Source organism: Aythya marila (assembly GCF_965140915.1).
Source record: "Aythya marila genome assembly, chromosome: 17".
Taxonomy (NCBI): Eukaryota; Metazoa; Chordata; class Aves; order Anseriformes; family Anatidae; genus Aythya; species Aythya marila.
Genome location: NC_139058.1, coordinates 14,544,281 through 14,565,339, shown reverse-complemented (window position 1 = coordinate 14,565,339; position 21,059 = coordinate 14,544,281). Strand labels below are relative to the sequence as shown.

The following is a 21,059-nucleotide window of genomic DNA, read 5'->3' as shown; positions in this document are numbered from 1 at the left end:
AGTGATGTTCCTTGGAAGATTTTCAGTGCTTAAACACTTGCTGTTGCCAGAAGAGGAAAATACTGATTACTTAAGGTGGTTCTGGAGAGACTCCAGGACTGAGTGCATACTAAGTAAAAAATGTCTTTCTTAGAGGCAAGAAGAGATGACAAATCCCTGAGAAAGTTTATTTCTTTAATAGTCTGCCTACATATTTTGTTATCTGAAATTATAATGAAGACATTAGCAGGATAATATCTTGTACAAACTGAGTGGAAAGTGAAATAAAAGTGTGAGATGGCGATAGCTTAGTCCTGGGATTTGCACATAGCTTTTACCCGATGGCAGCAGTCTGAGGTGGAAGTTCACATGACTACTTCCTTTGCAAAAAGGGAAAATCAATCTTATATCGTGTGCCTGGATGTGATGTAGTCTCAGAGAAGACTAACGAGTCTGTGATCTTGACAGCGACAGTTATTAGTTATTAGTGACTCTAAAAAAATATTTTGGAAGAAATCAGTGAGATGATACCCAGTCAAGTTTCCCTTCTCTAGGGACTGTCTCATTCAACTTTTTTCTTGGCTAAGAGAGGAGCATTTCTGCTTTTCTGTATTGTGATCAGCAATATGATTTTTACTGTTTGTTGAGGATAGCAGTTAACATCGCTGACTGAGGTTGGCATCCATGAGCAGCGCTTGTAAAGAGAAGTCAGATAGATACCACATACTCTTAATTTTTGTTTGAGACTACAAGAAAAATAAAATCATTATTATGGGAAATAAAGGCAAAGGAAGATCACATCCTAGGCTCTCTCTACCTTATGCCACCCAGGCAGTGCATATGCAGCTAAGAATTTCCCTAGCATGTGGGAGCTCTCAGCATAATGCAGCAGTTCAACCACAAATGGTCTTCTGCCTCTGTCCTACACAGAGTTGGGTTGAACCCAGCTGAGATCATGGTTCTCATAAAGTTACTATATTCAGGTGCCTGAAGTGGTAGACAGACACTGTTCTATTCTTTAAAGCTCCATGATGCCTAATTCCTATTGATTTTATTTTAACTGTAAGGATCTGTATCTTTGTGTCTTGCCTGAGGTCATTAAAGGATGCTGTGGAAGAGCTAGGAAGTGAAATGAGATTTCTTGTCTCAGTCCACTACTTTAATCAAAAAGCTATGTTTTATGTCACAGTTTATGACAAGAAAACTAAGAAACCTTATTAACTAATGCAGCTCTCATCTGGACTGTATGAAGAAATCAAGTATAGCATTATATCATCTGTTTAAAGATATGCATGTAAATTTTGTTGTGTTGCTCAAGAGTTTGCTAAGTGATACCTCAGATATTTTCCTTTGAAGACCTTCATAATACTTTTAATGTGGTAGTTTTCATGAAATTATGTCCTCCCTGTTTGTTAATTGCCAAAATAGATCATCGTTTTATTTCTGCTCTGCTGGTTTTTATGGCTTAAAGATGAAAGCTAGGCTAATATTGCAAATAAGAAATTTAAACTGTGTTTTGTGTAGAGCAGTTGGCATTCTTTAATTACCACTTGCTTTCTACAGTTTTGCAAAGGGATTACCTTTGTAACAGCTCTTATTAAGGACCTGCTGAAAGAAAGTGATATTTAGCATTTGTACTCCATTTGCTGATCAAGCCTTTCAGAACAGAAATGGATGGCTCAAGGGCACAGTGGTAGATATAATGGTGTTTAGCTCATAGGTGACTAATTCAAAGGAACCTGGGTTGTTAATGACCCACCCTTTGTTAGAGCTGAGTGCTGACTATAAAAGGGAATTGATGTGTATAGAACTGTGCGTATAATTCCATCATCTTTAAAATCATTGTAAGTCACTTTCCAGATCAGGTTCTAATTTTTGTGTTTTGTTAATTTTGGTTAAATTGCTGTAATTCATTATCCAATGTGGTTAGAAAGGCTGCAGGAGGATGAAGAAATTGAAAACAGCAGAAACAGGGGATCATATGTCCTGAACCCCATTACAGTCTTAGTGGGAAGAGACATTGGTGTGTGCATGCAGGTAGGATGAAGTACAGGTCACTCTGGGGTCCAGTTTGACCCTTGGCTTTTGATGAGAGCTCTTCTGTGTTCATGGTGGTAATGTACTTCAATCCATTAATTTTGGTAAAGATAGGATGTGAAGTGTAAGTGGGGGAAAATGGGGTTTGTACTCTTTTCATTTTTTTATGTCAGTTAGTAAGTGCTGATCTTGCGTTGAGATGTCACTGTCAAACTGGATAACATTAAAGAGGAAAAGAGTTGATAAATTTTCAGCATGTCTAAATAGTCCCAGTTCCCTAAGGACTTTCTGTGAAAATCTGTTGGAATAAAGGATGGCAAAAATGTTTTTAATCTAGGCTTTTTAAAATTTCTCTTTTGAGAGCCACAGTAGTAAATCAAAATTATTGATTTAAACTGCAACAGTCTTAAGATTCACTTATTTAAGAGTCAAAAATGCTTTATTACTCAGAGCAATAACCCAACACTTTGAAATCTCTCATCAGAGACTCCTGGCCCACACATGTAGACAGACATTCAACAAAGATTTCTGTTTGTGTGTGCATCTTACATCATCAGAGATCTCTACACTGTTTTTATTAGTAAGTATCTGCCTTCCTTCTCCCACTGCACCCTGAAAGCCTCTGCAGCACTGGCTCTGTGGTTCTTACTTGGGGACTGAGCTGAGTGCTGGCCAAGTGTGACCAGTTCAAGCTATTTCAGCACTGACACATCGAACATCATTCTACCTGTTACTAGACCTCTGCAGAGAAACAGAATCTGTTTTTCATTCTAGCATCTATTGTATTACCCACATTATGAGTCTGTCTTATGTATGGCTTGTGATGATGCCATGTTTTAAACCCTCTGTGTTGAAGAGAGGGTTAAATATAGCTTTTGATACAGCCAGTCTTGGGTTTCCATGCAAGAAAAGTCTCCTGAGAGTACTGAAGGTTTGAATGGTCAGTAGTTTCAAAGAAATGCTTATTATCATGCTCAAAAAAATCTAAAATCAAGAATCCTGGTTACATTTGCACAAGTTGACATCAAAAGGGTGTGTTTATCTATCCATCTGGCAAGATGTGGTGAGTTAGAATCACAGACCATTCCTGAATTGGAAGGGACCCACAAGGAGCATTGAGTCCAGCTCCTAGCTCCACAGAGGAGTTGCAGGGCAGTTTCTCCCAGTGTCTCTTCTGTTTTGCCTTTACTGCCTTTTATATTATCTTTACATTAACAGAAAATTTCTGGTCCACCTTCTTTTTCTAAAACTGTGCTCCTTAGAAGTGTTCACACAGCTCTGCAGGACAGTTTCCCCTATCCTCCTAGGTCAGTAATTTACTGCTATCCTATGCTAGTGGTAAATTAGGAACCCCATCACCAACTTGTTGGCTCAGCTGCTGTACCCAGTAAGTAGCATGTAATCACTGCCGGCTGCTCCTGCAAAGGTGTGGCTGTGGGTTCACTGTGCCTCACTTAATGCCTGTGTACTCAGACCCGGATTGGCTGTTTAGCAGATCGAAAGGAGTCCTTACTCCCCTTTGCACGTGCATGGTCCAATCTAGCCATGAATGATTAACATATTTATAAATCAAAATAAATCTGAGGAGTGAATTGGCCCAGGAGAACTCACAGTCCAATCAAATTAGACTCATATATCCACCCCACAGCAATTTCTTAGAAGCCCAGCCTCCATGAAGCTTCATTTGCAATCTCTGTGTGCTGTGTATTTTAGAAAAGCTTCATAATTACTTGCTGTTCCGGCTGCTGAACAGTTGTAAATGTTAGATATTAAGGAACTGCTGTTTCAATCAGTGAACAAGCTCTGAACGTTAAATGTGCTTCATGAGAAGTTTTTTTCTCAGCCATTACATATCTCTGAAGGCATATTTTTTTTCAAGTGGATGCTTTCCCAGCTGTTGATCATCTCTCAGTTTCTTGTGTAAGAAGAGAGAAGGAAACTGATGGTAGTATGACATTGTATAAAGAGATGGGTGCGTTACTTACAAATGCAGGCATTGAAATAATTATGCAGGTCATCGTGAGAAAGTACTAAAAAAAACTTTATTTTGTTCCATATGTATTTTTGGCTACTGTGCCGTGTATCTTACAGAAGAAATATTTAAGCAATGTTTTAGAGAATTCTGTACAAAAATTTTAGTACTATTTTTGATATCTACCATTAGAGTCTGATACTTTGGGAAGAAGCCTGCCTGTTTGCTAGGCCAAGAAGATTTTTGGCTGGGATAGCCAAAGTGCTCAATGAGAACTGGAAACTGAAATTAAGCAGGTGTTTGAGGCAGTGTTGTAAATGGAAATAGCAGTGATTTCTTCTACAGAATAGCTCAGCAGTTATCAAAAAGACTTTTCATGTACTGAATGGTGTTGAAATTTAAAATTCACACACTGAAGACCATTTAAGACTAGAAACAAGTGCTATGGTTCTCATTTCCATTGATAATGTAATGATGATGCAGTGGTTTTCCTGAGATTTGGAAAATCACAGAGCGCTTCCTTACCCTATAACAGTCTGCCACATGACTTTGTGTGTGTCACAGCCTCTCCTTCATTCCTTGTATGCAAAATTGAGATTGCTATATCTACAGTGTGGTGGAGAAGAGATTTAGAAGTGTCTGACCCTCAAGACCGTCTACAACAGATGGTATATAAATAGAGCATGGGCAATAAATCCCTCATTTTAGCCCAAGAAGATCACAAAGTGGCAGATGTAACTGTCAGTGCTGCAGGAGTGATTCTTATAATTCTACATTTGGGAGAAAGGAAGCCAGTTTTTGTAAGACTTTCTTATGGTGGAGTTAGTGCTTTTTAGAGATACAGGCTGTTTCTTTTTGTTCTAGTAAAGTAACATCGATGAGAATGCAACTAAGATAGTAGTAATCAAGTGTGATTTACATTACAGTTGTAGTTTGCCACGCAGCACTCCAAATGAGTGTGTTTATTTGTATAATAGATGAAAAATGTTGAAATTTTCTTTGATTACAATAATCCAAGTCTGTATGTGTCATAGTCTTATAATATAAATATAATAAATATAATAATATAAAATAATATAATATAAAAACCAAAAGATGTACTAGAATCCTCTGGGTATTATCAGGCTGGAATAAGACTAGAACCCTTTCACATATGAACTACAGAATATTTATATATGTATGAAATATGGAATAAGCATCCTGAGACAGTAACTTAGAGAAACTATGTCTACACTGAGAGCCGACTAATCCCTGTCTTCTACTTAATCTCTGGAGCACTTCCCAAATGGGGAAGTGGAAGTGTGTAAGTGTGCACTGTAGCCTACATGAGGTAAGGTTCATGATGCATGAAATAGCACTGCCATACTGCAGGTGAGGTCAGGAATTATGTAAAACAGATGTAATCTCCTCATATTTCCTTGGACATCATGACAAAGATGTGTGGATACCTAGAAACAGCTGCTAGAGCAGGCTGTGATCTGTCCACATTGGAGTTAAGTGTGCCATCAAATGTTTAATAAAGACAGCATACCCAAAGTTTTTCTTCGGGTATTTCTGCTGGAGAGCTCAAAGCCAGGCTCAAGTGTGTGCCTGCAGGTAAGCAGTATAGACAGTTGATGAGCAGAACTCCAGGCAACTCTTGGAAAATGAAGTAACAAGGAAAAATAGGTGGTGTAAATCAAGAGCTAAGAGCCAGAAGGAGTTGATCAGCCCTCACCTATGGCAATGCATCAGGAATCAACGGGCTGGTTGGAAATAAGCTCTTTCCCGCCTGTAACTTCCCACCTATTGCTCTCTGGTCCTACTAGCAGAGTTGTGTGATTTTGTTGGAAAGACACACATTTCACATCTGCTCAGAAGCTATTTAGAGAATTGTACACTTTCTGATCAGGGAAACTTTCCAGACATATATTCACTCTTAGAGCGTCTCTGATATGTGCAAAAATTTATTCCCTATTTAACATAAGTGAAAGCACTGAGATTGTCAATCAAAAGTAAAACCTTTTTCTCTGTCAGTTACTAAGCATCAGATCTAGAAATGGTGAAAATAATGGCCTTTCAGGTGTCATTAATCTAAGACATAATGGTGTCTTTAAGAGCTAAATTAACGCTGTAGCTCAGGTGATTCAGATACCTTTGCATATAATCATGCTTTCAAATAAATTACAAAATTCAATCCAGTATGTATTCATTTAGAGATGTCCCAGAAGTGTGTAAACTACAGTTATCACAGTTGCCTTGTGTTTACAAGCTCTAAGATTTATTTAGTAGGAACTCTTCAAAAGGGAATAGGCCAGTCTTGAGTTATGAATTGCTAAACCCATCCATCTATTGCATTACCACATAAAACCACTCTTTAAATGCATGGAGGAAGTATGCCACCATCGCAAAAGTGTTACAATGTCTCTCTTTTTACAGAGAGAAAAAAAAAAAAAAAAACAGCAAGACAGCAAGGAAATAAATGTAAAGCATTAGGCAGTATTAAAACTTTTCAGAGTAAGCCATCCAAATGAAATCTCATAATCAAAATAATAATTATCAAGGGAACACATTTACTTTCAAAGTAATCATGCAAAGTAAAGCACAAAACATGCCTTAAGTAATAAAATGGTGATTTCTGTTCAAGAGGTAAAAAGAAAGTTTAGCATTTGAGAATATAAGTGCTTTGTACATGATCAGTTCTTGACAGATTTTCTCAGAAATGGACCTTTGTTTATTGTACATTTAAAAAAAAAAATCAGAGGGAAAAATTGAAGCTGTTTTTTGCTGAGTACATCCAAAGGCGTGACGAAGGTGGAAATGGGTTACTGAAGCTAGGAAGATGCCCATCTTTCCCTTACTTTTGAAATTATTACATTGAAATTATTTGAAAGTAATTATTGAAGTTATTTGAAAGTAATAGTAATAGGGTTTGGTAGAAATACTATGCTGTGAAATAGCAGAACTTTCTTTGATATGGAAAGACATGTGGAAAGCACTGCAAAAGTTAATGCATATTTTCTGATGCATATAATTTATCTTTTTTTTTTATTTAAATAAACTAGCAGATAGTCTAGCAAATTTCTTTCATATATTTTTATTTCTGATTACGTTAAAGAAATTTAAGGTGAAAGAAAGAATTTCAGCCTGTCTCTCCTGTTTGTTATTCAAATTATCTTACGTTTCCTGATGTTAGGATATATTTTACTTGCCATAGCTTTGTTCTTTCTGTTTGGTTTCAGTTGCATGGGTTTTGAATATCCAGAACATACTTCTAAGCTTAAAATATTCTCTTCATTCTGCCATTTCATTTAGCCATGTTCATTTTTTTTAATGGCTGCTGTGCTGCATATATCTACTTCAGTTACACTGAGTTTTGTTGCTAAGGATTTATACAAATTTGATGACAGAGATGTACAATGAATCTTGTTTGTCTTTTTGTCTGGGCTAATTCTGGGCTCTTTGTCATCATAAACTACACTGGGCTTAAGTTTGGCTGATAGGGGTCAAATCCATCTCGTAGAAGGGTTGAATTATACTTACAAAGATTATAATAAACATATAATGGAGTAAGTATATTTTTCTTTCATCAGACAGAAAATCCTGGGTTTTATTCCTCCACATAGTGTTCATAGTGTTCACCTGACCCATTTTGAATAATTTCACTTTGTATACTCTGAAGAAGTTGTGGATTGGAAGGGGACTTGTGTTATATCTGCATATAAATGGCTGCATTTTCTAGTAGCTAATGTGATTCACCTCATTTGCCATCCTCAGCAAAAGTAATAGCTCTTGCCTTTCCCTGTTTTCCTCTTTCAGAAGTAACAGTTTATTCAATGAGGTCGTGCAGATGAACTTTGAAATAGCCAGTTTCAGCAGCCTTTCTGGAACGCAGCCCATCACCTGGCAGGTGGAATACCCTCGGAAAGGGACAACAGACATAACCTTGTCTGAAATCTTCATCTGCCAAAAGGATCTTGTTGGAATTGTTCCCTTGGCAATGGTAAGAAACTGTTTCAGCATGTTGCTCCATCTGATCTGTATCTGGTCTGAGAAAACACACACCAGGCCTCAGACAGATTTGCAAAGGAGGGTTCTCTGCCCTGCCTCCCATTTTATAGCATTATAGGATGACTTGCTAAAATCATGCCCATGTTTAATAGTTCATAGATGTCACACAATTTCAAACCATAGAAGAAAGGGATGCTACCACTTTAGAAATCTCTCTCAGACTTTAAATCTTGAATTTTTGTCATGAACAGTTCCCTCCAGGCTACAAGTTGGCAGCACGCAGCCAGGTAGATTTAACTACCCATTTCTAATTTTTTGTTATACAGTTTGAACTTGCAAGGTCCCTTGAGTACCTTTTGCTAAAGAATAAGTTGCTTGGTCCTCAGTAGGCTGAGGCTGATTCTAATTTTGCTGGCCATTTCCCTAGTTGTTGAAGAGCCTGTGTACATGCTGAAGTAGGCTCTGAGCACTGATTTTACACATCCTGAACCTCAGGAAAGGGAGAGGCACAAAACTGACAGATACCTAGAACAGGATCAAGAGTCACTTAAACAGAGGAACTGGAAGTGCTACTGTTACTCAATGGTAGAGATCAGGATTTGGAAGAAAAGTTAGACATATCCACCCCATTTGTGAATTTTGCCTCTCCTGTGAATAATTGTGGTGTTAGAATCCTGGCATCCTTTTCTTTGAACAATGTTCTATGGTTTGCAGCAGATAATTAGATGAGCATTATTTCCTGGAAGTCCTGGTCTTCAATATGTTCTTCCCCTTTGAAGAGTGAAGCTGCTGCTCATAACTAATGAGGTCATGCCCAGCAATTTCCTGATCCAAACTCTGTTAAGTCAGCAGAAAACCTGTGCTGCATTCCAGATCTGAGAAGAAAATAATTGTCCTCATTATTGTTGGAGTTGAGCAGGGAATACATATTTGAACTTCTTTCTTCTAAAGGCTGAAAATGCGCATAAGGAAGTCTTTTCTAGTCAGGTTTTATTTTGAGAATAGGTACCTTCTGTAGCTTCCGTTACCAAATGGCAGACATCCATCTACTAGTGGACTTAACATCTTTTTCTTGTCCATTTTTTTGAAAGAATTCACTAGCTTCTTTCTATATTCCATTCCTGAGGGAATCAAGATTTTCTTAATATCTCATGACAGGGTCTAATGCCTTTGCACTTGCATAAAAGGTTCAAGCTTTATGCCAAGACTTATGTCTATTCTATATTAAAATTAATCCACTTACAAGGGTTCTTTTAAGAACTGGAGGTGTAAATTAATGAATTTTGTCAGGTATAAATCATATAAGGTGAGATCCTTTATTCCCAGCAGATGTACTGTGGGTTTTTCAAAGAGTTCAAACAATGAAATCATTAAACCTTTCTCTTTGCAAAGCTTTCTTGTGTTTATTTATCTCATTTCCGTACTTTGTGATAACATTTGGCTGGAGCCAAAATATACTGTGTAAAAAGAATCCAGTTGGGTGAGATGCCAGTGCAAAATTGGATTTGCTTGCAGGATATTAGTAGATAAAGGGAATTTTCACAGTTTTCTGTTAGCTAAGGCTGCAGATCCAGCCAGGGTGCTTTCTTCATTTAGGCATTAATCGCTAGTTGAGCTGATTACCTGGCAATTCTCCTGTTCAGAAACAAGAGCCACACTGAAAAGAGAGAGGGGGATACTGTATCTACTGAGAAGTCAGACCACATTCTTTATCTCAACTACACACTGTAAAGCAACAGCACATTATTGTGCACAGAAATTAGATCTCAGTGTTTATCAGCAAGTGTGCTTCATAAATCCTCTAGAGGGTAGAGAGGATTATATTGATTTAAGCATGGAGTGTTCCTATAGCAACACTGCTAACATCAAAAGTAAAATCTGTCATTCAGAGTTCATAGAGTTGGCCCTCTAAAAAAAAAAAAAAAAAAAAAGAAGAAAGGGAGGGGGGTGTGGGTGTGAAGAAGGAGCCATTGCTATTGTGCTGGACTAGGATGTGGGATTTCCAAGATCTGATTGAGTCTCTGCCATTGGTCTGATGGGTGTCCTGGTCAGTCTTCTGGAGATGAAAGCAGCAAACCTTTGTGTGGTTTGATAATGACGTAATGGTTGTCTGTGACTCACAGAGTAAAGCATCTCTCATGTGAGCCATTCCAAATGCTGAAACTTATGAAACAAAAAGGATCTTTTATCCTTTATTGGCCTATGACTGAGTATGTTACAAAAAGAAGATGAAAAAGAAGAGTGCCTTCAAAAGATTAGTGGAATTGATGCTACAATATTTTGGATTGAAAGAGATTAAAGAAACATTGCCAGTAAGAACTGAGCCTAAAATTTTAAGAGAGCCTTACAGATTTTGGATCAGTAGAGCAAGTTGTAGGATGCAGCTGCTGAAAAATCAGTAGAAATTAATCATAAAATCAAAAGAGAGGATTTTTGTAGAATCCAGATGCTGTGTGCCTAAGTGTGCAGCTAAGTAGTATGTACAAATAAGAAGCAGCAACACAGTGATGCTGCTACAGTTAATGCAACAGTGAAATAAAATGAATAAGAGAAATATCAAAGCTGCTGGGCTGAGAATAAGTGTAACTTTTTTCCCAGGAAAAAAAAAAAAAAAAAGAGAGAGAGAGATGTAAATTTCAGGTAAGTATATTTCCTGTGCTCAGAAGTTAATCTGAGTAATTTTGGAGGACATTTCACCATTCAAGGTATTTAGAGAGAAAAATGAGACAAAAAAAGTAAAGAAAATGTAATTCTAACCACTTCTCTTGCTTTCTAACTCTCAAATAAGAGAATTTATTTATAATTTATTTAAGTATGTACTGTAGGTACTGTGGGGAATGATGCATCAAAAATGGATCCTCATCACACATATGTAGTACTTTATCAAAATGTTGAGTATGACACTTGGTGTAACCATCCACTCCTTGTACCTTTCATGCAGGCTGCATAGGGTTCTCATCAAAAGATGAGATTAAATTTGTTTTCTATATTTCCATCATTGAGTAGCAATAATTAACAGAAGCAAGACATCTTAAAAGGTAATGTCACATATTAGACCAACTGATACAGATGAAGATAGATGCTATTTCAGGCACACAACCCCTCCTTCAGATTCCTTACCTCACTTACTTAAATCACAACAGCTGCAAAATACTACAGATACTGAAACTCAGGCTTGTAAAATTCAACAATTAGGGCAGTTAAATAAGAAAATAAAAATATCATATAAAGCAAAATATATCCCACTGTTTGCTGACAGGAAAAATCTATTGCAAAGGTTGAACCTTCTAGTAGAGAAAATCTACTGTCTGAGTCATGTGCTATTCAAGCATTTCTGATTTCATGTTACTTGTCGCAGGATCAATTAGAAAAGTGCTTTCATAGGAGCTTGATTATCTGCTAAGCAGCTTTTGAAAACCTCTTCAATTAATCACAAGTAACCTCAGAACTTACCAATTAAGGTGTACAAGGTTGGTTAATTTACTTCCCCCATTTTCCTCAAATTTCTATCCTGTCATGTGCAAATGCAGCCAACTATATCGATTTTGCCACTTGACTAGATTAAAAAAAAAAAAGAAAAAGAAAATTGATCACATTTGTAGCATGCATGCACACATGAATCTCAACGAAGTAGTCTATATATTTGTGTTAAACACTAGACCATGTGTTAGAAAATCAAGCAAGAGATTTCTTCTCATGCTTTAAGCATATAATACAGATTTTAATACCATTAAATTTTGCTTTGGGATAGAACCAGGTAAAAGACTTATTTAAAAGTTCATTTCTTGATGCCAGTAAGGCACATTGGTATTGAAGGATAACTCCTTTTGGAAGATAGATTGATGAATCAGAGGTTTAGTGTTTATGCAAGACAATCTGTGTTCCTGTGTATGGAATTGCAGTAGTAGTCCTTAATCATATAGATAAACTCTTTCTGAATTAGTTTATCTCTAACTGTGACTTGCATGAAATCCAGGTATTTAAAGTGCTGAAGTATAAACCTGATGTCAGAAGCAGAGTTCTTGTCTGAATGTACTCCAAAAGACATTTGTCACCGTGGGAAGCCATGTAACTTGCTCATCCATGCATTTTTCCTCTTTAAAATGACTCTAATACTCTTCTGGTAGGTCTTTCAGGCTTCATTCATATGACCCTATAATCCATTGAGAACTGCTTGCAAACAAATTCAAGTTGGAGTCGTTCTCAGGCATACATGTGTGCGGTTGCTGCTGTTTCACACCCCACACACTTAGAAGCTTGTCTTTTCTCCCAACAGAATCAGTGGGTCTAATAAAAGATATCAGTTGTTCCTACACACCCTGCCTTTCTAGTGATGTAAACTGCATATTTTCTTTTCATAATAGTTGCTGGTTAATCCAATTTCAATTTTTTTTAATCCAACTTGAGAATTTTTTACACAGAATACCCTGGCATACCTAGCAGTAACATGGAGCTGAGAGTCTCCTCTGCTTATCATTAAGCAACACAGTTCCACACATACTTTTTGCTATGTAGTGAGTTGTTTGGTTTCCAAGTGCCTTTCTTTACATTCAGAACTCAGTGTAATGATGGATCTGCTGCAGAAGTGAATAGAATTCATTTCACTAGATGTCTAGCCATTTAAGACAAAGGGCTGTGACTCAGACAAAAATGCTTTTTGACATTTTTGTGTATCCTTGTTAACTTGCTTTCCATTAAAACACTGAAAATTTAGCTTGCAAGGCAACAGTTGTTTTATATACACTTATATGTATACCATTCCCTATGATAAAGATTTTTTAAGGTATTTCATTGCAATGAAGGGAAACTAAGTCACTATATTACATTTTAAAATATGGACCTAAATAAATAGAGTTCTCTCTGCACAGTCTGCAATTTCACACCATAAAGCTCCATCTATTTCAAGGTCATGGAAGTGCAGGATTCTCACTCCCATTAGTCTTTGAGTCTTGAACAATGCAGGAGACAACAGGCACAGCTAGGAGTCATACGGTTCAGGAGTTTTCCAAAGGGCAAAATCTGAGGCTATCTGAACACATCCATTTCCCAGTTTGCTTATTGTAAGCAAACTAACAGAAAATCTACATACTAAACTTTTTAGCTGGTAAGTATTGTCTCAGATAATTAAATTATGAATCACATCAAATAAATACTTTTAACACAAAACAATTTTTTTTCATGTAAAACTATCCTGTTACTATTAGAAATACTAACAAAAGTAAAAATTTGTGGAGTTTAGTTACAGGACTGTGTTCTCAGTGAGAGACCAGACTTAAAATCTTCTGATGCTATGGCAGAAGCAGTAGCCCAGATCACTTATATGCCTACCATTTCCCTCGTGGTAGGTTACAGTTGTTTAAATGAGGGTAGCATTCCTTCTCTTTAGGTTTACAGTGGATATAATTTCACTAAAGTTTGTGTCATTGCTCTATATTTATACCAGATGAACTCAGGAACCCGCATACCTGCTTGTAAATTGGCTCTGTCACATAATGTGTTGAGCTGTGACTTACTATGCATATCGATCGATCTTATCAGATCAGAATTTTCTCTTTTGTTGTCTACCCATCAGGAAACAAAAGTGTGAAGGAAAAAAAAAAAAAAAAAAAGAACTTTTGTACTATTGTCCATTGATTCTAACTTGGTCAGAAGTTGCAAACAACATGAAGAACTTAAAATGGCTCAATTTAATAGTCCCTTTTAAGTCCCAGTCATCATTTCTAAAGCCACTGTACTTTTGATTCTAGCTTCTGTTTTCCTTTTCTTTGCTATGATCACATTCACTCCTACCTTTTGCAGGAAATGAGAATAGATCAATAAGGCTATCTCAGCTGGCTGGAATTACTTTTTTTCCAGTGGATCAAGTTATATGTCATTTTCTATGCAGCACAACAGCATACATAATTTCCTCTTTCAGCATCCCTCATATCTGACAATGCTGTTGAATAGATTACTTGGGGATTTTTAAAAAGCTGGGGAGAGGTGGAGCCCACCAGCATCCAGATTTTTAAAGTGTTCTATAAAATATCTCTGCCATATAGAGATTGTTTGTATTTTTTGGCCAATTCCTTTGCCTGTAGTAGAGAGATATCAATACAAGGCTTAATATATATGCTGCTCAGCCTTGACAAGAGAGAAATCCTGTGAACCAAACAAAACTTTGCAGATCAGCCAGAATGTGCAGTAAAACAGCCAGCGACTCATTTACTGGACTTTTACTGTTATGGTAATACCTAAATGCTGCATAGGCAAATGACAGGCAGGTCAGAATCTCCTCTAGAAAATTTTCAGTCCACAAGTCAAGATGATGAAATTCAAGGTGTTCAAAGGTGGATAAACCGAGCTCCACGAAGGGCAAAGTATGGACACAGAGACACCAGACATCACACCACATTTACATCCTAATGAAGCAGGAAGTAAAGATTTGAGATTCCCCAGCCTGTCTGTCCTTGATGCTAATCCGTCGTGCACATTAGAAGTCTTCTGGTCATGGTCTCTTTCTTCTGACAACATGGCACAATGCCGGATGCTTCTATGCTGCTTCTCAGCATTGGAACCTATCTAAGTCCTCATTCTGCTGCAGATTTCTTGGTATTGGTTCATGGCACTGCATTGTGGGAATTGCCAAGCCTGGAGATTGTTTTGTACTTATGATATATTGGGCTAGATATAGGGGCTGCTGTTAGTATTGGCTTAGGTTCATGATACCAGTCTATCAGAAGAAGACATCTTAAGTAACAGTTTATATTTGAAATGACAGCTGATTAAAATTCTGATTGTTTAATGTAAACACAAAGTCAATTTCACAGCTGCCACATGCATGTGAGCAGAGACATAATAATGAGCCAGCAGAAACTGAGTTTTGGCCCCGGATGATAGTGCTTGAGAAGAACAGTCCGGGGCTGTGTGTTTTGATGCTGTGTCTGCTAAGGACTGTATTCATCATATGTGCCCTCCACTGCTGCCTTCACTGTCAGCTCAGATGTTGGGAAGAGAAGCACTACTGAGCAGTGGCAGCAGACTGCTTTCTGAGGCTGACATTCTGTCCAAGTTTGCAGCTGAAACAGATTTGGAATTTAAAGGTGGAGAAGTTGCTATCTTGTAAGGCTGTGGTGTGAAATAGGTGATTCACCAGGGTTCATCCATGGCGCACAGTGGGAGGCAAGTGCTGTGCCTGATTCTGATTCTCCTGCAGCACTGCAGTTCTGCTGTGGGGGATTTGGATGAAATGGGAAAGGAGAAGGAAGAACAGAGAATGTTACAGAGTTCGTTCATGAGTTGCTGGCAGAGCTGGAGGAGGATTCTTGTTTGCCAGATAATGCCTTCTCCTGTGAAAGTTAATATCTTAGTTGGATTTTTTTTTCTTGTCTAAACTAATGCTCTTTCATTAGCTTTAGCTATCAATCATCTTAACTGATAAATGCAAGTCCAGACACTGCCCAAATTTATTTCAGATGACAAAGATTTGTGGTTTAGGCTAGAGAATAAGATAGTCTCCACCTTCTCATGCTATCACTTATTGAGATGCTGGGATGAGCAGTGACTGTCAGAGCAGAGCAGGGATATTTGCAAACACAGTGTGTGCTCAGCCAATGTAACCATTAAGTAGGTTAACTCTGACCCATACTGAAAAACAGGAAAAAAATCTGTTAATTATCAACTTTTTAATTATGGTTTTGATCTGTAAGGAAAGTTTTGATGTTTCTGGGGGGTACTTCACCATCAGGTGAAATACCTAGCAGAATTATGAATTGTTTAGACTGGACCCTAATTAATGAGATCCTGAGGTGCTATAGCTTGGCAGAGAGACTAACTAGACAACCAGGAGACTTTACTATAATGGAAGGTAATGAGTGAGCATGGGGAAAAAATAAAAATCACCAGGACGTTTATAAGACTCAATGTTATAATGAGCTACCCCAAGGATTAAAATACCCAGCAACTTTTCACCTTTGGTTTATTATTAGATGCATGTTTGCCTTACCCAGCTTTTAGTTCAAACTTCATTATTCAGCCAGACTCTCAGCACTGAGGATGTTTGTCATGGAGTTCATTAGGAATCTATACTGTGAAGTCTGTAGTTGTGCTTGAGGGAGATGAAACAGTAAAACCTAGGATGGGGGTCAGTAGTGCCCTAGTGAGAAAACTAGCACCACTCTTCTGGCTTTTCTCTTTCCCTCTCTGTGCAGCAGCTGCTAAAAGACATGGGGAGCAACAGTGATGAGAGGATTTGATCTGTGCATAATCTCAGAAACAAAAGGGCTCCAAGACAACACCAAAGTTTGGGCTGCTGTTAGTACTTTGCTAAGCCAGAGGGGCAGTACACAAAAGTCTTTCTCCAAAGCCAAAGCTCTCCAGATTGATGCACATATACAAGATGGCTATAAGTTAACAGACCAAACTTCATACAGCATGGCAGTGATACCATTGCTGTATATCAGCACAGACAGTGAACCTATCAAGATCTTTTTCTTCATCAGAAACAAGTCATGCCTAATATTTAAAGCACCAGCTTTAAATATTTAAAGCATCATAGCATGCATGTCGGCAAGTCAGCACACTGGTGAGAGAGGGAATTTCAGGAAAGAAATGGAAACAAGAGTAAAACTGATATTAATTTTAATCAGATCCTAGTCACTTAATCTTTTCTTTATCAAAACTGATTGCCTTTCTGCAAGATCTATTACCTCACAAAACAATAATATGGATGAAATGATGTAATTTATTCCTGCAATTTGGTTTTGGAAGTCCTCTATCATTGAAAAATAACAGCAGCACAGCTTTGTTCATTACAGCAGTTGAATATTGAATGCTCACTGTCACTATCAGGATTAGTGAGTACACTGTACTTTGCTCTCCAAGGCCTATAGGACAAGATCTGTACATGTTTTGGAGGTTGTGAGATGGGTATTTTGATTAAACTAAGTGAGTGTAAAAGAAGTAGTTCAAGTTCACTGGGGAGTTTAAGAAAAATGAGAGAGGGAAACATGAACCTGTAAATTCAATATTAAAAAGCACACTAGTATGTTAATCAACCACATAATGTTGTGTTTACAGACAGTGTGGTTCTGCAGCACAGCCTCTCCTGTCCTTATCTGATGTTTGCCCGTTTATCTGTATTATTGTGCCCCTGAGCTACTTCTGAAAGACTAAACCTTCAGGTTCATTGTGGAATTTTCCTCTCAGTGTCCCATTTTGAACTAGTTTATCTGCTTGTCTTTTTTTTATTATTATTATTTTTCTTTAATGTAAATATTGTACCCAGGCATAACACTTTTATTTTAATTTGCATAAACAGATTTCACTAGATGCAGGTGAGGAAAGTGCATGTGGACAAAATCACCTTGCATGATTTAAAGGTAAATTTTCTTCCTTTCGTGTTCTAAAACATTGCATAATTGAATGAAATCCAAAAGGTTTGCTGTAACCTCTTAGTGATCTTGAATTCTCATTCTGGAGAGCTAACAGAAGGTAGAAGGCCTCCTGCTGCATATATTATGTCAGCAGCAGAACCCAAACCAATCAGTCTAAGACCTGGATGTACTTTGGAATCATTTTGTTTAGGGTGCGATATGCCTGTGTGCCAATATCATGAAGTTTTATATGACTTGAAGCTTCAATTGAGCCAGCAGAAAACACTATGTTTTAAACTCTGGATCTGGGACAAAACGTCAATTGCAAGCATTGAAAAGCAGTGACTAAGAGAGGAGCTGCCAGCTGGCACCAAGTATCCCACGACATATGTTTTAAGAATGCCTGGAAGCTTCAGGAGTGAGCTCGGTGTGGAAATAAATGTCATTTGAGACTCAGTAGTTCTTCCTTGCTGTTCTTACCTCATTCAAATTATGGGCTACTCATTAAGCACTGGGGAGACTCTGACATGCAAAAATAGGAATTGTCTGATGGACCAGGAGCCACATGCCTGGACTTAGTTTCTGCTTATTTCGTATCTAGGCAGAACTCACACACCAGTTCACTCATCTTTAGAAAGGACACGGTAGTTAGTACTTACTACGTTACAGGATCATTCTGTACTTCAGATTGTTTAACAGTGAAAGCTTTCTGCTTAAACATGAATTCCAGTCTCCCCCACTTGGTACTGGCCAGAAGAGTAAAAACGTAAGTGAAGCAAAGTTTGTAGCTAATGTCTTTTATTAGGTCATCTGATAGAGTCAGAAAGAAAACAGATGCGCTTTCAAGCACTAAAACCTTTTTTTCAAGCCTCTTTCAGTGTCGTAAGTTGCTCTGAGATGCTCAGATAAAGATAATGGTCACTGTGTTTGCTTCAGGTTATACTCATAAAATGCTGCCTTAAGCAAAGGATTTTGATCCCTTTGTCCTTCATATCACTGACTCACACAATGGGCATAGCAATGTCTTTCAAGGATGCTTCTCCAGCCTTGAACCTCTAGCTAGCACGATCATGCAAAACAGCCCTTGAAGGTAAAGGGCATCTCTGCTTGAATCAGGAGGAAAGAACTGGATCTGTGATTATGTATACTTTCTACGTTTATGTAGATCTACATTTATGCCATTTTTACTTCCTATATATGGTAAGACCTGCCAGTCTGTTAGTCATGTGTCTAGTCAATAATTTAATTTTCTTGTATGTCACTCTCTCCCATCTTTTTAACTGTACTAAGGTTCTGATGTCTGTACAATATCTTCTCTCATTAATACAATAATCTTTTTCCTGCCCTCTGTGCGCTTTGCTTATGTGGACCTGCAATGAAGTCAGTGAAATCAATAAGCTATTTGAAAAGGGAAAATAATCTAGGGGCAAGAATAGGAAATAATAATAAGAATGATTATTTTCTGCATTTGTATTACTACTTTTTCGTAGAAGTTCCAAAAGAAGCTCTATTGTGTCTTGGTTACAGGTTGTGCTTATCAGAAATTAAGTCTGTATAGCCAAAATAAGGAAAGAACAAGTAGAAATTTTCTCTTGCTGTTTCTAAAATAGACGAAACTAAATTGAAAGATTTTAGCAGAAGCTGTCTGTTTCTCTTCCACTGTGGTTTAAATAGAGTTCTGAAATCCAAAAACCTGAACCAAGTGTTTATATGCACTTGATGGTCAAAAACTGAGGACTTTAAGTAATTTTGTAGAAGATGAATACTCCACATTAGAGGGCGAAAGTACTGACAGTGACAGCCCTGTTAGCTTTCATGTGGTTTTAGTTAAAATAAATTTTTATTATTACTATATAGCATTAATGCTCATTAATAATCAATAACATATTAAACAGCACAAATGAAACAAGTTCACAACCCTCCAGAGTGGTCACAAAAGTCATCTATGTATCATGCAATACCCCAGTTACTTAAAAAAGGGAAATATGAGGGAGGGGGGACTTCATCCTTAAAGTCCATAAAGCATTTAAAATTGCTTCAGCCCAGCTGTAGAATACATCCCACCTCATACTGTGATTAGTGCCTTGCAGCTTCTGTGAGGCAGTCAGGCTAGATAATATTTTACGTCCCTCATCCAAACTGAGCTGTTTATTCTTGGTCAGTGTGGCCTGCAGCACTATATAAAACATGGTTTATATCAGCAGAATCTGTGGGCTCCAGCTGAAATTCCAGGAGCAGATTGTAGTAGGTACCATATTTTTATGTGCTGTAAAAGAGTTTCTGCTTCTGCTGTTAACCACATAGAGTAAGGATGTAGCCCATTGTAGATGGGGTGCTGTTACACAGAGATGGAAGACTGGAAACTTACCTTGCTAAGTTAGAAGAAAGAAAGAGGTGAGCCAGGTGACTACACATAGGTGTCTAATACCGTTATATGCTGTAGAGCCTCAGCCATCCATCCAGCACTTCCAGGTATGACACAAGACCTACATGACACCTGTGCCCTTCTGGAAGAGCATCTGGAGGCCAGGCATGATGCCTACAAGCATATAAATGGCACTCTATTCTTAGGCATTTCAATCTTTCCCCAGAGCTGCAAATTGTCAAGTGGAGCTGTGGTGAAGCACATCCCTGAAAATGCCACGTTTTTTGTCTGTTACTGTGCATTTCTTCAGTATGTAGTTTAATTTCCACAAAACAATTTAATTTTACACAAAATGTACTTTCTTGACTAGTTTTCCTGATACTGCTGAGCAATACAGCAATACACACTGAAACACATAAAAAGTCCACATAGGTAGTTGTATTATATAGGTATAGGTACTCTCAGGTCCTCACCATGAAGCTTCTTGACTTCCACCATTGGGAAACCACACTGAGATTTCCATCCTTGCTGCCCAGCGGGACTCCGTGTTACTGTTATACTCTGTCTCCACAGGCTGCACCCAGCCAGTGATGTCAGTGATGATGCTAATTTCATTTCGACCACAGAGAACGTTTGCAACATGTTAAGAGAGAAGTTCACAACAGCAGAAGTATCACACTGATCCAGATTATCACTAATTGGTGGAAAAGCCCTTCTATCTGTCATATAATTAGCTTTATAGACAACTAAATCAGTTTTGCCCGAGGAATAGGACACCAGTCCCTCAGGTTCAAGTCAGCAGGGCTATGAAGTGCAGGTCTGACTGCAGGGAAGTACATTAGGGAGGACTCTTTAGGGTTTACTCCACAACACTTGATAGAATAGAGCTTGGCTTTACTGAAGCCACTGGCAAGATCACTGCTGATTCCAGTGGGGTAAGGTTTTAAATCATGATGGCTGCAAAAATTTGCAGTAAGAAATATGTGAGATAGAAATACATATAAAACGAAAAGTTCTGCCTCTGTCTGTCTACAATGATTACATGGATTCTATTAACACAGAATGTATCATAAACTTTTTTCCATTGTAGTTGGCATGTATATGTGTGGATACAGACTACTCACTTATATGTGTAGGGTGGAATTGTGTGTGCACCCGTGCATGTGTGCTAATATGCTTGTGTTTTTTCAATCCGCAACTATCGGTTACCACTTTTACAGCAGTATTGTTACAGATATATGGCCAACTATATAACAGTGCTGCAGGTTTAATTGAAATGAACACGGGAAGAATTTCAAACTGTTAATGAAAATTGCCTTTTTACTACCAGCTATGTTCCCATGGTGGTCACACAGACTGGAGA

General features: G+C 37.8%; 1 protein-coding gene across 1 annotated transcript in view; it reads left to right on the top strand.

Moving 5' to 3' along the window:
* TMEM132C (transmembrane protein 132C) overlaps window positions 1-21,059 on the top strand; it is a 221,109-nt gene that overhangs the window by 151,241 nt on the left and 48,809 nt on the right. Inside the window, exon 4 of the mRNA XM_082774163.1 lies at window positions 7,787-7,970. Within this exon, the coding sequence (XP_082630289.1) occupies window positions 7,787-7,970 (184 nt within the window). The remainder of the gene's footprint in view (window positions 1-7,786; window positions 7,971-21,059) is intronic.